Source organism: Mesoplodon mirus (assembly GCF_964341445.2).
Source record: "Mesoplodon mirus genome assembly, chromosome: 5".
NCBI lineage: Eukaryota > Metazoa > Chordata > Mammalia > Artiodactyla > Ziphiidae > Mesoplodon > Mesoplodon mirus.
This window is the reverse complement of record NC_138980.1, coordinates 152,737,658-152,755,393: the sequence shown is the minus strand read 5'-3', so window position 1 is coordinate 152,755,393 and position 17,736 is coordinate 152,737,658. Positions and strand designations below refer to the sequence as shown.

General features: G+C 36.4%; 1 protein-coding gene across 2 annotated transcripts in view; it reads right to left on the bottom strand.

Moving 5' to 3' along the window:
- The window catches only part of LIFR (LIF receptor subunit alpha), a 91,068-nt gene that overhangs the window by 29,099 nt on the left and 44,233 nt on the right, over positions 1-17,736 (bottom strand). For both annotated transcript variants that reach the window (XM_082621432.1, XM_082621431.1), the window contains 7 exons: positions 14,172-14,346; positions 11,691-11,945; positions 8,181-8,310; positions 7,568-7,737; positions 5,417-5,562; positions 4,079-4,241; positions 1,892-1,962 (listed from right to left, as the gene is read on the bottom strand). In XM_082621432.1, coding sequence (XP_082477558.1) covers positions 1,892-1,962; positions 4,079-4,241; positions 5,417-5,562; positions 7,568-7,737; positions 8,181-8,310; positions 11,691-11,945; positions 14,172-14,346 — 1,110 coding nt within the window. The remainder of the gene's footprint in view (positions 1-1,891; positions 1,963-4,078; positions 4,242-5,416; positions 5,563-7,567; positions 7,738-8,180; positions 8,311-11,690; positions 11,946-14,171; positions 14,347-17,736) is intronic.

Here is a 17,736-nt window from a genome sequence, read left to right as displayed (position 1 = left end):
TTTGTCCTCTGCACCCGTTGCTGCGCTCTCCTCTGTGGCTCCGAAGCTTCCCCCCCCGCCACCGTCTCCGCCAGTGAAGGGGCTTCCTAGCGTGTGGAAACTTTTCCTCCTTCACAGCTCCCTCCTAGAGGTGCAGGTCCCATCCCTATTCTTTTGTCTCTGTTTTTTCTTTTTCTTTTGCACTACCCAGGTATGTGGGGAGTTTCTTGCCTTTTGGGAGGTCTGAGGTCTTCTGCCAGTGTTCAGTAGGTGTTCTGTAGGAGTTGTTCCATGTGTAGATGTATTTCTGATGTATTTGTGGGGAGGAAGGTGATCTCCACATCTTACTCCTCCGCCATCTTGAAGGTATCCCTCACATTCAAACTTCTTTATTTATATAGCTAAACTGCTTATTAAAATAATTGCTCCAATTTATATAGCAGTGCATGGGACCCTCTACTTCAGACTGACACTGACATTAATACTCTGTTGCAGACACTGCTCCAACAGACGTCCCTGATGGCTCTCCAATGGCCTGGTAAAGTGGACATGTTACCATCCTAAGACTTGTGGGTTTCATTTGATACTATTCATTCCTTCACACATCCCCCTCCCCTGGTTTCTACAAAAGCTATTTTCTTCTGGTCTTCCTGCCTCTCTGGCCTCCCCAATCTCCCCTGCTGGATCCTCCTCCTTTGCTGGTCCTTTATATCCTGCCATCACCTACAGTTCCACTCTTGGCTTCTTTCTACCCTGCGTGCTCTCCCTGAGTGATCCCATCTATATGCTTACTCACAGCTATGTCTTTAGCTCAGACCTCTCCCGAGCTCCAGAGCCTTACATCAAACCACCTCCTACTGAACTATACTCAGATATCCTTGTGGCACATGTTTAAAAAACTCAACATGTCCAAAACAACTTAATTTTCCAACCAAATATGGCAGAACCATCAACTAGTCACTGAAGTTAGAATCCAAATCGCTTCAATATTTTTAATCCTTGGTTCAACATTTATCTCGTTTGAACAATATTCTAAACTTTCTCACATTGAAGTAATTTATATCACTGTTACTATATTATTGTGAAATCTGACAGACAACTGAGAGTAACCAGGGGATTTGCTAATCAAGAGTAAGAGGGGATGCACAGTCATATACAGACAACCTCAAAGCAATGGAATGTGTATACAACTTGCTCACAGACTTCAAAGATTTACTTTACTTAAAGCTGTAAAGATGTCAAATTTTTATAAAAATAATAGTTTAAATTTCAATAACAAAATTCACTGTTTAAAAGAATCTGGTTTTAACTGTTCCTATGGAATCTGGTGTAGAAGACAACTGTTCATGGTTTTCATGTTCATAAATCAGATTAAAAAATACAGCAACAAAAACATCTGCTCTGGTAAGGAAAAGCTAGTAAACATAATGCAATTCATATTTTATCTAAAATTTTAGAAAACTATGTAAAACTTTATAATTGTCATATTATAATGCAACTTACTTAGGGGACAACAAATTACACATGATATATATAAAAAGTTGGTTTCCTAGTCATTGAATTGAAAATGCAGCATAAACACTTGAGATTCTAACTTGTGGTTTCTGGCTGCATTTCTGACTAAAGTGAGAGAGATGGAATTCATGAAATCCTTAGTCCTTTACAGGCCTCATAAAATCAAACTAAAGAATGCTCAGCTCTTGACACAGAGATCCTCACTACAGTGACTGTGGTGCATCTGCAGTGATGTGGAATCTGGGGCTTTTAGAAGCCAGGTTACATTCTCAGCAATACTATATGCTAAGCCAGTCTGGGAAGTCCTGGCTGCCTGATAACCCAGGTACCATATGTAAGTTAAGTAGTTCAGCATAATAAAGTTATTTAAATATTCAAGGAAGAATTAGATATTTACCTTCCAATATATTATTAAATTTTTTCCGTCAGAGCTCCACTCTCTCCAAGTATCTGGTCCCTTTGAAGGAACTATAAAAGAGATTTAAAAGTTAGTATTTGAAGTTGATAAGATCAATAAGTGGGATGGTGGTATTTGAAATTTTTGTCTAGGTTTTTGAAATTCTCAATAAAAATGTGAAGAAGTCAGTGGCTTCCACTTAGAAAATGGAGCAATGGAAAAGCTGAGCTCCAAATGTCTACAAAACACAAGGCCCCTTACAATGGGTTAAAATCACCCTCAAGTCCCTCAAAAATGGGTCCAAGGCTGCCTCTCCATCTCACATCCGTCTCTTCCCCCTTACTCAAGCTGGCTCTGGCTACACACTGGTTTCCTGGCTGTTCCTCAGACATGCCAAGGACACCTGTCCCAGGCTTTCTGCACTTCCTATGCCCTCTCTTCCTCTGCCTAGAACTTTTCTCCTCTGAATTAACTACGTAGCTTCCTTCACCACCTCCTTGATATCTCAGATCAAGTGTTACCTTATTAGTGAAGTCTCTTCCAGCTACTCTATTTAAAATTGCAACCTCCCTCCTCAACCGCCTGGCCTTCATTCCCTAGCCCTCTCTCTAGGTTTTATTTTTTTCTGTGGCACTCACTGCCATCCAATACGCTATTATATACATATTTTAAAAACTCATTTCTAGTCCACTATCCTATAAACTCCATGGGCAGAGACTGCTGTTTTATTCCCTGCTATATTCCTAGTAACTAGAACAATTCCTGACACATGGTGGATACTCAACAAGTATTTGTTAAATGAATTCATCTTAATGAGGCATAAATAAAATGTTTCCTCTTGGCACCAACAGCTCATCAACTGAAAGCAAAAGCAGCCAGTCTCCACAATGACCAAGGATATTGGTCTCGCTTCCTGACATTCATGCCCTTGTGTGGTCCCTCCCACACTGTATCAGCGTTGGCCTGTGTGACAAGTAGGGTATGGCAGATGTGATGTATGTCCCTTCTGAGGCTAGGACATAAAAGACATTGTGGAGGCTGCCTTGTTCTCTCTTTGATCACTAAGTCTGGGAGTTGCTGGTTGCCATGTTGAGGACACTCCAGTAGCCCTATGGAGAGGCCCGCACGGTGAGGAACTGAGGCCTCCTGCCAACAGGCATGTGACTGAACCATCCTGAAAGCCAATCCTCTAGCCCCAATCAAGCCTGCAGCCCCTACCCACATCCTGACTGTAGCCTCAGCTAAGCTGTCTGAATTTCTGATCCACAGACACTGTGAGATAACAAACGTTTGCTGTTTTAAGCCACTGAGTTCTGAGGTAATTTGTCATAGCAATAGATAACTAATACACTCTCTCCCTGGACTCAAGCATGATCCAAATAATTCTTACATGTACTGTAAGGATCCTCTCTCATCTTTCTAGTCTTCATGTAGAGACAAAATCTGGGTTAATACCTGTCATTTTTTATCTTACTGTTTGTTAAATTTTTTGGAAGAAATTTTATATTCCCTGTATTATATAGTTCAAATAAAGCTTTTGCTATCTTTTGTTGAATGACTTCTGAAAATCACACCTATTTCTAAGTTTTTTGCTTTGTTTTAAAGCTGACACCTGCTTAATCAAGAATAGTATCTCATTCTGTCTTTAGAAATTATCATACTTAGAAAACCAGTTACCTGATTTTATAGATATATTGACCTGGGTGTACCACAGAAACTAAAGTTCAAGAACTTGTAGTCCCATCCATTTCTCAGGCCTAGGTCACAAATAAAAATTCCACCAAATTAGCTTTATTAATAATTGTTTTCAATAAAGAGACACTCTAAATAGGTTATGAAAACTCCAGGAATAGGAGGAAAGAGTGTGAGAAAAATCACTCCATAATCTTACTACAGTTTCAAGTTTGGTTTCCTATGTATCATTTTGATACAGTTGCAATCATATTGTGGATAGGGTAGCCTAGTCCTTTCACATAACACATGCCAAGGATTTTTCCATATTATCACAAAACTTGAAAAACCATCATTTAAAATGTCTGTCTGATATTTTACTAGCAGATATTATAATAGTTACACAATATATCTAAACATTCTCCTGCTTTTAGTCACTTTGGTGACATTTTCTTTTAAAAACAAAATTTCAGGATCCATAGTAACAATTAGCCGTAAGTCATTCAGTTAACTTACTGGCTTCTGTGGTTAAATACTGTTTTCCATTGCTCCACTTGCTCCACTTCCAGAAGGGGTCAGTACAACAACGAATCCGGAAAGTATATATAGTATATGGATTTAACTTATCCACAGCAGCAAGGTAACTTGAATTTTCTATTCCTCTCATTGTGATATTCCGCTATTAGAAACAAACATATATATTACATATATAATATCACAGGTATATGAATACATACATACACTCATGTACTTTTTTTAGAAGAAAGCCTCCCAATTTTGTAACATAAATTGACTGAATGTCGTAAGAGTTTACCTCTATAAAACCAAAGACAGTTCATCCACTATATTTTAATTCTTATATAAATGCCAAATCAGTGAAATTCTGTTCTGCAACAGCAATAAATAAAATTGAGGTATCTTTTTAGTCCAAATGTTGGATCTAAGTAATAATGGTCAGTTAATTACACAGAGAAGATGATATTCAGTCAATGGTTAATGGTAATGCAATATACCTTAATATAACTTAGTAATCTGAGATGACCTTGAGGATTAAATACATTATTCAGATGATATTTGGAAACTGAGTGGAGGCAGGCATCATCTTATGCATCTTTTTTTATATGGCACTTAGAACCTCTAGTGTGGTGCTAAACATGTGGACTATTCAATATTTAAACTAAATAAATTAAGATGAAGCAATTCTAAACAAATTTGAGAATTTGCATGCCTCAGGAAAGTCTCTGAGTTCCCAATTACTTATTGCAAAGAAGCTTTCTGGGTTACGTTTTGCAGGTTGACTGATTTTCTAGAAATTATCAGTAAGTTTCCAAGTGACTATTTAAGTACATCATTTATTTTGGACCTACTCCAAATTACAAGATGGTGCAGCATAAAAGTCAACCTAAGTATTTAAAATGTACTAAAAAGCCCTGTTTTGACTTATAACACCCAATTATAACTTGCTCCTATTGCTGCACTTAGCAGTTTTAAAAATCACATCTTCTCTTTGGTGCCAATTAGTCCATTAACTAACACCAACGGTTACAGCAAAAACTACTAATTCATTCATAAATTTATTGAGCACCAGTTACCTGCCAGGTACTATACTAGACCTGGAAATATTCTGAGTAGTAAAAGTCAAACTTACGTTCTATAATATCCGGTATTATAATTGTTTTTAAGTGCTAAATATAATGCTGTTATGATATTGATATATAATGTCTTCACTCTTAGTAAATCTCTATAATAAGTAATCTGAGCACTTATGCATACCAATTTACTTAATTCTTTTTGAAAACTAAGTATTTTATCCAAAATAACCTCAAAGGAAGTTTATAGAAGAATCTTACTCACCAATTCATGTACTGAGTTAGTTTTATTAATTTCAATTTGACATAACAGTTTAATCTTTGCAAAGCTGCCCGGTAAATGCCAGGAAAGTGTAACAGCTGTTGAACTGATATCCTTCACTTTGACTGAAGTAGGAATATGGGGATGAACTGTAAATACAATTTTCAAAGATTACTTTAAAAGCTCTTTTCTAATATGACAAATGAGAGTCAAAGAAAACAAAAAAAAGAAGAGATGTCATCAGTGCTGATCAACAATGTTCCACCCACTGTTGTGTGGAATACAAATCTCACCTTTACTCCTGACACCAGGCCAGCATTGTTTAAGAACCATTCACACTCAAGGTTCCTCAGTTGGCATCAGAAATACTAAAAGGTAGTAAGTCAGTCTCTACCTTTAAGGAGCCCCTCATTTACTTGGGGACTGACAAACAGAAAGAAGGAAAATCAACAAGAGTATATACATTAAGTCCTAAATGCATGGTACAGATATTCACTGCTACAGGAATTTAGATGTAAGTGTAGATGTACAGTGAAGATAGGACTTAAGATGAGCTCTGAAGGATGAATCAGAACGAAACTGGCAAAACAGTTGCAGAAAATCATTTCAGGCTGGGGTCTTGGCAAGAACAAAGGTACAGTGAAGCAAACTGCACATTACACTGGTGATAGTGCATATACCACATTGAGTGATGGGAAAGAATCACGTGGAAGATATGGCTGAAATGGCAGAGGGCAGAAAAACATATATAAAACTGCCATGCAAGTATAAGATGTAGCTTTTATGACCTTATGGAAAAAAATCAAGACATAACAAAGATGATGAGAAGGAATAATTGATAAAAGTGACTTATATTCACAAGTAAGGCAACAGGAGCATCTACTAATCACTTGCCAGGCTGTATTATAATGCATTTGGTTTAAGCCCTTACGCCCCTGACTGTCTCTAAGAGAAGGCCTCTACGCCACTGCTCTGTGTGTTGCAGAGCCTGGCACACAGTAGATACACATGGAATAACCACAGGAATGAGTGCCAAAAAGACAGGACTCTTTTATTTCTATTTTGAGCTGTACATTAATAGGGTTGGTAAAATTTCAGAAATCATCAGCAGTAAAAAGGAACAAACTATTTACTGATACATACTTGGATGGATCTCAAGGACATCTTCCTTAGTAAAAAATGCCAACCTCTAAAGGTTAAATAGTGTACAACTCCATTTACACACCATTCCCCAAATAACAAAACAATAGCGATGAGGAACAGACTAGCTGTTTTCCAGGAACAGAGATTCTAGCACGTGCCCATGTGTGTTGATGGGGGTGGGGGTGGTGTTGCTACAGTGACAGCGGGAGGCGGTTCCTGTGGGCGACAGAAGAGCTCTGTATCTGAACTGTATTGGTGGGTGGCGTGAATCTGTACGTGGATCTGACTGCACAGAACCACACACACACATACACACACAATTAAATGCATATAAAAACGGTGAAAACAGCAAGGTCAGTAGTCTGGTTCAGTGTTGAACCAGGGTCAACTGCCTAATTTGGACATGGTACTACAGTTACATAACATGCTACCACTGAGAAAGTCGGATGAAGGACTGTAATTATTTTTGCAACCACCTGTGAGTCTACAACTATTTCAAAATAAAAAGGTTTTAAAAATTGGGCAGGGCTTCCCTGGTGGTGTAGTGGTTGAGAGTCCACCCGCCGATGCAGGGGACATGGGTTCGTGCCCCAGTCTGGGAGGATCCCACATGCTGCAGAGCGGCTAGGCCCATGAGCCATGGCCGCTGAGCCTGCGCATCCAGAGCCTGTGCTCCACCGCGGGAGAGGCCACAACAGGGAGAGGCCCGCGTACCACAAAAAAAAAAAAAAAAAAAAAAATTGGGCAAAAAACTATTTTCAGAAATCAAAAACTATCAGATAAAGCCACTTACAATTTCTATGAAACAATTAATTCAAATTTTTATTTGAATTTAATAAAACAGTGAAACTTGAAATTATAAAGATTTTTAAATGAAATTTACAAAATTAGTATTAAGTAACTATAAAGGAAATAATCAGTAAAAAGAAATCCCTAGAAGCACTTATCATTAATCTCAAGACATTTTACCACTTCTAAAGTTATTAGACACTGGTTTATGCAGCAGCTTACCTTTTTCAGTTATGTTAACTAAAAGTGTTGATTCTGATTGACCCAGAGGATTTCGAGCATTCAACGTAAAATTGTATATTTCTTGATTTGGAAGCATTTGAAAGAACAACTGATAGCTTTCATTTGTGGACAACTCAACTCTTTTAAATCTAACATATTTTCCTGAAAAACTGAATTAAGAGAACATTAAGGAATATTAAAATAATTTCAAAATGGCAAGAGATTTATTGCAGGAAAAGATGAACGGGTAAATTTCTAATAAATGTTTTTTTAAAAAAGTTTGTATTTCTAATTATAGATATACTACATATTCAGGGAAGAAAATATATACAATGCAGAAAACAGAAGAAAAAAATCAGCCATTAAGCCCACTACCCAGAGACAGTCTCTATTCATATTTGAGGGTTCTTCCTTCTAGAGGCTTTTTAAAAAAGACAACAAGATATCGAGTCTGCATGTGTTTAAAGTGCAGTATTTATAGTATACCCAATTTTCTACAGCATATTTTGCTTTATATTTGTTCTCATAAATGAAACAGAGCATCTTCTTATGTCATTTAATATCCTTCCAAGGTACTCCTCACTGTTTGACAACCTTTCCCAGAGACCTTTACCTTTCAAATAAAGTGTAACTTGTATTGCGTGGGCCCACCAAGAACGTCGGTCTTCCTGGATTCCAAGTGCATATAATCTCTTTTAAGTCATATGTCTCACAGTTCAGTTTTTGAGGAATATCAGGTGGATCTAATAAAAAAAAAGAAAGAAAGGTAGTTACTTTGATTATGTACATTTTCTCTGAAAACGTTATGTTTCATAAATGTTAATTACATTTTGGACAATTTCCTTAAAAAATCATTTGCTTACATTCCGAATGGTGCAGGAATTACCATTTTTTGTATAGCATGTTGTTTCAGAGTTCATATTACATTAGGAGTGATGGATTAACATAGACTTAAGAGTGACCATTAGCTCATTTGGAAACTCCCCAATAGCAACCTGAAGAGATCAACTATCATGTTTTTCCCTTAAATCCCATTTCAGAGTCCATCAAATCTCTCAAAGGAAACTTTGTCCAACTAGTTAAATCAGAAAAATCTACAGGTTAAAAGTATTATTACCTATCCTTTTTATACTGTGATTTGAAAAGAAGTACCAAATCATAAGTCAGTATAAGCCATGGTACAAGTTTCAGAGTTCTTAAATAAGTTATAAGGACTATTATTTACAAAGTCACTCTTGGTAAGATTCTACATATCCCTATATTCCAAGTGACTACTGATCTTTTGTTGTTTTCCTTCTTTAATGAGACTGTTCTGCTTTTGTAGGGGGAAGACTAGAAAAAGAAAAAAAGTTGTTTTGTTTTTGTTTTGTGAGACAGAGTGATAAATAAAAATTCTACAGTCTGACACTGATTACAGAAAGTGATATTTCTGTAATCTTACTTATCCAAGCATATACAGAAACTGATATTTCCTACTGTCATATTTATCCAAACTATCTTCCATGGAAGTAAGTTTTGTTAAATGACTATCTACTCACTGAAAAAGTCTAAAAGATCACTTTATTTTTAAAAACCTGAATTTTTAAAATAGTCCTTAGTTTATCAAAAAGACTTAGAAAATTTCACATACTTTCCCCAGAGATTAGCATTACATCCTTCAAATATCTTAGGTAACATTAAGAGCAGCAATGAGTATTTATATGAAAGTTTACCAACTGGATAATAAAACTAACACTGACATATTTATTGTGAAAACTGTTTTAAACTTAAGGACAAACTTTTGGTCATTTTATTAAATTCACATACCCCAAATTTTGAGGATATTTAAAATGCTGATTATTTTAGGATCTGGCCGATATATTAAGTTGAAATACTTAAAATCCAAATAACAGGAGCAAACTAGACAGAAGTAGAAGGAAAAATTGAAGGAGAAAAAAATATCAGAGGGCAGTACTTGAAATATACTGATTTTCTTTTCAAAGAAATTCACTTACAAAAGAATCAACTGAAGCTAGGTAAAAGCTCGGTATAAATCAATTGTCTTCCTATATAGCAGTATATAGAAACGCAATTTAAAAACATCAATTTTTAATGGCACCAGAAAACATCAAACACCTAGGAATAAATTTACCATAAGATATAAAAGACCTCATATCACTAAAATAAATCAAAGAAAATCTAAATAAATGGAAGGCTATACCATGTTCATGGTTTGGAAGACTCAATATTGTAAGAATAAAAATCCTCCTAAATTGATAGATTTAATGTAATATCAATCACAATCCTGGCACATTTGAATGTGTATGTGTGTGTGTAGGGGAAAACTGACAAGCTGATTCTAACATTATTTTCAGCCTTTTCAGTAAATGATGGGATAACAGGCTACCCATACGGGAAAGGAAAGTATATATATCTTGATCCCTAACTCACACCGCAGTCTGCCCTTGCTGCAAGTTTCTAAAGAGCTCCCTCTGAAGTGAAATGTTACTGCTGTTCCTGAATTGACAAATATTGATCAATATTTCAACCTCCAAATGTTATAAATGAAAGCTAAATTATGAACTAAATAGGTTTGCTCTAGCACTATGACAAAAGATTAGAACATTGTTAGAAACAATAAAAACAGTGAATATCTCATCTTTTAAGTTTTAATTTTTTATTTCATTCTTTTAAGTGAGTATCTCACTTTTTGATATCACTTATCAAGGAGTTTCACTACACTGGTTCTTTACTTAGACTCCATGATCATTTGTGAGGAATGTTGCACATCACTTCCTAAAATTCCATTTAGGAAAGAAAATTTAAATTTTTTAATTTCTAAAATTTAAATTCAAATATATCCTCACTCTCACTTGAATTCCAAAATGCCTTACTGGAAGGCAAAAAGAGAGTAAGGTTACAGCCATCAAGCTGAGAAGGGCACCTAATCCCCTTCCTTTGGGAATCTATCAGCAACTGAATGTAATTTATCATAAATTCCTATGGAAGTAAAAAAGTGACTGAAAGCGGCTGATCCACAGCATAACTGACAATCATAAGAAAAATCACGGAGTGAGCAAAAGAAAATGACAAAATCCATTCACTACATTTCACACACTTTATTCATGAGACCTTCGGACCACTAGAAACGTTAAGTTCCGAATGTGAGCAGGAAGGGAAGCACTGCTGGAGGCAAAGCCATCAGTGCACTATAACATTACAGTTACCACAGGGGAGGGGACAGAAAAACTCTAAATACGAAAGTATCTGTGGGGCTTCCCTGGTGGCGCAGTGGTTGAGAGTCCACCTGCCGATGCAGGGGACACGGGTTCGTGCCCCAGTCCGGGAAGATCCCACATGCCGTGGAGCGGCTGGGCCTGTGAGCCATGGCCGCTGAGCCTGCGCGTCCGGAGCCTGTGCTCCGCAATGGGAGAGGCCACAACAGTGAGAGGCCCGCGTACCGCAAAAAAAAAAAAAAAAAGAAAAGAAAAAAAAGTCTCTGTGGATGCACAACACAAGCCATATAGGTAGGGCAGTCCACCCACAACAACTTTTGGAAACATTATGGAATGTAGAAGTGACCATGTTAAAAGATGCCCCTGCATTACGGAGAGTACATCAGACACAGAACACAGTGAGGGGGGCTCTTCCTCCCACCATGTCCTGCAGCCACCCTCCTCTCATCAGAGAAGCGTAGGTTATGCTTTTGAAAGATTTTGTGTAAAATCATTACAATTTCTTTAATTCAGGTACTTAAAAAAAAGGTATGCTTTAATTAGGTGGGAAATTAATTTATATGAAAAAATTCCTAAATGAGGTAGGAATAAGAAATATTATATACTACCTGCCCTTGACTCAACAAAGCTGTTAACTAAGAATTTAAACTAAAAATTAGCAGATGAATGTTTCAAATCTTATTACAAAAGCTACAAATTATATAGATACACAGGTATGTAGAAAACAAGCTTAGAACTTACCTTAAAACAAGCAAATATGCTGGTACCCTCATATGTCATTTGTATCAAAGAATAAAAAAATAAGAAATAAATAAAATCATCCCCCCAAAAAAGCATTAAGGCTTTCAAAGAGGATCAAAACATATCAATAGGAACTCTTTTCTTAAAAAAAATAATTATATACTTACATCCTGCAAAAATAACTGTTCCAAACATGTTATCTTCTACGGAGAAAACCACATTTGTTCCACTACTTTCAGAAGCAGAAATATTACGGATCTTGATTGCAACATTTTTCCCATCAAGATGGATAAGGGGACAATATGTACTGCCAATCTGTGCTGATAACACTTTTTCTTGAGTCACACAACATACTGTTATATCTGAGCCTACAAGTAGCACTCTGTCTTGAGGAAAAACCTTAGTCTGAGAATCAGGAGACCCTAGAAAGAGCAAAAGGAATTATAAATACTTTAAAAGTCTTTTACATAGATTAGCCCAGTGTACATAAAACACACTGTTAGGTACTTTGTAATTATGGTGGCCCAAAGATAAGGTATGCCCCCCAGGTTTCAAAGGAGCCAGACATACACAAGAAATAAAAATGTGTGTGGTTTTATTTACTTATGACGGGGTGATGGTGGGGGAGTAAAGGGGACTGCAGGTCACCATGTAAGATCACAGATTAATATCTAAGAAATCTAAACATTCAAATTAAGTGGGTTTATCCACATGTGAAAAATCCACACCAAGAAAAAGGTACACATTAAATAATTCCATTCCTCTGAAATTATTCTATGTATTTAGATCAGATATCCTACTTTCCATCAGCTTACATGCATGGTTAAATACTCCACATCCTAAAAAGCGCTTTCTAAAAAAATCCCAACTCTGTAGGTTAAAGCCACCCCTTTGTTTTTATTTTCCTAAATAGCCAATTTAAAAATATTATCTCTAGTCTCCTTCCTACCTACTCACTCTTTAATCTACTGCAATCTGGCTTCTACTCTGGCCACTTTACTAAAATGGCTCCATGGCCTAACTGCTCAATCCAATGGCCACGTCTTAGTAATCTTTCCTTCAACTTCCACAGCATCTGGTATGTTGCCTAAAGTCTTCCTTCTCCAACTCCCTTCTCTCTTGGGGTGTAGACTACTTACTTTTGCTACTCTTAACCCTCCGGCTGCTGTTTGCTTTGCTGGCCTCATTTTCTTCCATCCTCCCCTCCTCATACAAGCTTCTAAGAGATGTGTCCTTGGTCTTCATGCCCCTTTCCTTGAGTTATGTTAACCTCCAAGATTTAAAAATTTTCACATCACGTATGTTAATGATTCTCAAATACACAGTTGACCCTTGAACAACACGGGTTTGAACTGCATGGGTTCACTTATGTGTGGAGTTTTTTCAATAGTAAATACTACAGTACTACAGGATTTGCCGTCGGTTGAATTCTTGGATATGGAACCACAGATACAGAGGTTCCACGGGTATGGAGGGCTAACTATAAATTATGTGTGGATTTTCCACTACATGGAGGCTCGGAGCCCTTAACCCCCAGTTGTTCAAGGGTCAACTGTATATCTCCAGTTCGAACTAATCACCTGGATGCCGAATTTGTATTCCCAACTGACAATGAGAAATTGCTCCCAGGCACTTCACAGCTACCTCAAGCTCAACACATTAAAATCGAAATTTATCTTTCCCACCTAGTTTGTTCATATAGTTTCTGTCTCATTGGACAGCATCACCAGCTACCCAGCTGCCCAAACTAATAGTCATCTTTGGCTGTATTTCTCCCCTACCAAAAGCATAGTCACTAATTCTAATTCGGTCTCTTCAGTGTTTTCATACTTCTTCCCTCTTTTCATTTTTAAACCCAGGTGTCCTATTTTATACCTTCACTGTCTTTTGCTGAACTACAAGATTCTCCGTATTAATCTGCCTGCTTCCAGTCCTTCCTCCCTCTGATCCATTTCTCCACATTGTCACTAGAGTGAATAATCTACAATGATTACCAGCCTTTTAAAGCACTTTATTTTATTGTCAACAATTTTCTAGGCCCTCTCTCACACTGCAAACATTATACCTGCATGAGTTTTATTCAATGTACAGATGATGTTTGATATACTTGCAGAGTCACACTGTTAATTTAATTTTATTTTTTTGTCCACACCACATGGCATGTGGGATCTTAGCTCCCCAACCAGGGGTCGAACTTGTGCCCCCTTCATTGCAAGCTCGGAGTCTTAAGCACTAGACTGCCAGGTAAGTCCTATACTTGCGGATTCCCGTGTTCTCTGCAGTAACTGCAGCTCACAGTGGCCTGCTCTATGGGCAAGAAATTGGGAGCTATATTTTAAAAACATGGACTTGATCTCATTACCGTCTACATAAAATTTTTAAATGTTCTTCCAATGTCTATTCGAAGTGATTTTTAAACCTGGATGTTTATCTAATCACTCAGTATGTTCTTTAAAAATACAGATTCCTGAAGCCTATCTCAGAGTTTTTGAATCAAAATGTTCTGGGGTGGAAGACTTGGAAGATCCCCAGGTGACCCTCATGCATCCAAATGGGGTTCAGAGAACTAAAACCGTGAGCTAAACCCTACCCTTAAGCAAGAGTAATCTAATTCATCTGAAACGAAAATTCTTTAAATATGCACTTACAAGAGATGTTCTTCAGTGGGCTCCAGTCGCTCCATTCTTTGCGACCAGAGAACTGAGGATCATCAATGTAGCATCTAATTCCCACATAGTGAGTGGCACACTCCAAGGGCATGTCTGAAGTCCAGCTCCAGTGATGAATTGTATCTCTGCCATTCAGAGTTGTGTTGTGGGTCACCTACAAAATGAACACAAACACAAAATTCTATTTCCAAGTACTATGTCCTGCTTTCCTTTAGGGTTAAAAAAACACAACAGACTGTATACAATTACCAGCTAAGTAAATCAAAGCTTTGTTCTTTTGTAAAACTATCTGTTTTCTATAAGGCATAAAAGGAGAGTTGTAGTTACAATAATTATGATTCATTTATGTCTACTTCTTCAACTTTAGGGCCTACTTCATCATTACACGAGATGTTAATATTCCAAAACATTCAATACAGTTCATGAGAAAATACATCATTGCCTAAAATGGTCCCATTTTTCATGGAGAAAAAACAGTTAATGCTTTTTTATCTCCAAGCGTTAAAGTCAAAGAGAGGAGAGCATTTCAACAAAATAAACTATTATTTTAGACTGGATTTTTTTTATATAAGTGTCATATATTTCAAATTTTATTTTTAAATATGCAACCTATAATAATATAGAAAGCTTAATTTCAATTGTGGAAAATGGGCAAGATTTCAACCAAATATATGAGGATATACTAAAAGAGACCTTGGGACTTCTGGTTAAAGACAACAGATTAAATAAATGTACTTCCTTCTCTTTACTTCATGAAATTCCTCTAGAACAAAAGTACAAGATTTTTTTTTTTTTTAAAAAGGCACAGATGCACAAGGGCAAAAAATTGAAGAAACAATACCGGTAAGATTCTGGACACTGGAAAGCAGATGGGCAATGGTAACTAACTATGCATTCTAAAGGCTGGGGCACTCCTGCCTTCTTCCCTACTCAGCCCCCAGGATACTGATGGCCAGGTACATACTCACCAGGTAAGAGTCTAAGCAAACTTTTCTAAGGAGCACATGAACAGGTCAAGGTAAAAACCTAAAATAATATTAAAATTTTTCCAGCTTGACAGCCCATCCTTATTACATACAGTGATGCCCCAGGCAACAAGTCCCACCCAGGCAAACAAAAGTTCCAATTAGACTTGTTTTATTTTTCAAGAACCACTCACTTAAATATGAGCAGCAACCAGGATGACCAGAAAGTGGAGAAAAAGTTCAAATGTGAAAGTCAAAGATCAAAATAATAATAAAAAAAAAGCAATGTGAAAAAACAGAATGCACAGAAAGAAAAAAAATTTTAAATCACTGATATCCTCAAAGATAAGAGATAATGCATCCATGAAATAAGAACATGATAAATTTTTTTTAAAAAAAGGACTAAGACAAGGGATCTCTTGTATATTAAAAATTATATTAATAGAAATTCAAAAGTGCAAGATAAAGTTCAGGAAAAATTGCTCAGAAAATAGAGCAAAATACTGACGGAATGTAAGAATGATAAGATAATTAGAGGAAAGGTCAGAAAGGTACAATTTCTAAAGAATAGAAGTTAGGAGAAAAAAGAGATGAGGAAATCAAAGACATAAAATAAGAAAATTTCCCAAGCTGACAGGCATGTGTTTTCAGACTGAAAGGGGCCTAATGAGTGTCCAGCACAACAGATGAAGATAGATCCACAATGAGAAGCAAATGGAACAATGCCTTCAAAATTTTGAGAAAATTTCCCAACCTAGGATCTTTTACCCAGCTAAACTAGCAATCACGAGTGAATGTAGAACAGACATCTTCGGAAATGTAGTATCTCAATGTATTAATCAAGTAGCATTTTACATTCCCACCAGAAGGGTATGAAACTTCCAATCCTTCTGCATCTTCTCAATATTTGGAATTGACAGTCTATTAAATTTTCCTGGCAACTAATTTAACTTTTTTTAAGTAAAATGTATCTGTAAGCTACCACTGCAGTTAGCAGAGAGTATCTACAAAAAATAGCAAATAACTACTAGAATTTATGCTTCCACCAAAATGAGGAAACAAGGAATTCAGGAAAAAGAAGATCCATCATAAGACAACTATAAAAGGAATCCTCTGGAGGAGGATGAACCATAGCTTCCTAACAAATGTGTTGAAAAACATAGAGGTTTGTCTTGAATGAGTTACAGGTATACCCAGGTATTAATCTCTTCAAACCAAGGGTTGGCTACTGGGAGTGGAGGCTGCTGGAGCTCCTGAGAAACCTCAGAATACTCAGCTATTTGCCACACTTTGTGCTATACAAATATTGGCAGCATCCACATGAGCTCTTATATGAAAAGGGTCAGGAAGTAAGTCAGAAGGCCCTCAGAGAGATGTATTCAGAAAGACAAAACTGATGTTTGTTTGAAAATTTCGACAGATTTACATAACCTAGAAAGAATTTAGGATTGAATTAATAAAGCAGACAAATAAAAACTAAAAGTACAAGACAATACAAGAAGATGTACAAAATAAAGGAAAAGTAAGAATAGTAAACACTACTTGGTTCAGTTATAAATAGTGTTTACATAACTGTAATCCAAATAATGAATACTGGTCTACCAAAAATTATAACATAATGATATTGGAAAAAAATAAGTGGAGAGAGAGAGAGCGCGCACGTGCATGCACATGCATGTGAGTGCACGTACACGCGAGTGCGTGTCCCTTGGCTGGGAAGTGAGGCAGGACTAAATTCTCATTTTCCATTGTGGGAAGTTAATAAAACATTGCTCAAAAAACTAAAATAATAATAATAATAAAAATAGCAACATAAGTGTGTTATCTGGAAACATGGAGACAAATAATAAAAGAATCAGCTAAAAGAATTCATTGTTTACAAGAGAGAAAAATGAGAGGAGGAGAGAGGGCTGCATAACTCCCAGGCATCATTCACATCCTGGCTTGCGCAGTGCAAAGCTTCCATAGCTGCTTGTGAGGCTGCGGGCAGAAAATGTCAAGTTATAAATGAAACACTATAAATTAAACTTATAAATGAAACTCACATTTATAGTGTTTCATGATCTTTAATGACCTTTAAGCTATTACAAAATAATAGCATTATAACTTATAAGCAAATCTACCTTAAATACTAATACTAATAATATAATTATAAATAAAAATGTCATATTTTACTATGGACAGGAGTAACTTTTTAAAATTAATTTGTTCTAGCTCTATTTTTCTTGCCTCTTGCTATTTTTCCCCACAGAAAGATTTTTCCCCAAAGATCATATTCCAAAAAGTAGGGAATTACTATCTTGCCATTGCTGTCTTGTTACACATCTTGTGGCAATGAGTTACATGACCTTAGAATAATATTTCCATTCATTTATGTTTGATTTCACTTACATGTCAAAGAGTATCCCTCTTACTCTAGCATCCCTAAGTCAGTTAAAAAAACAAACAAACCATCTAGCTCCCAAAGGAAGTAATAACAACTAATAGCTGTTTAGTAGCTTTATAAATATCATATCATTTACTACAGCAAATATTAGCACCATTTTACAAATAAGAAAAAGGAGGTTTTGAGAAGTCGT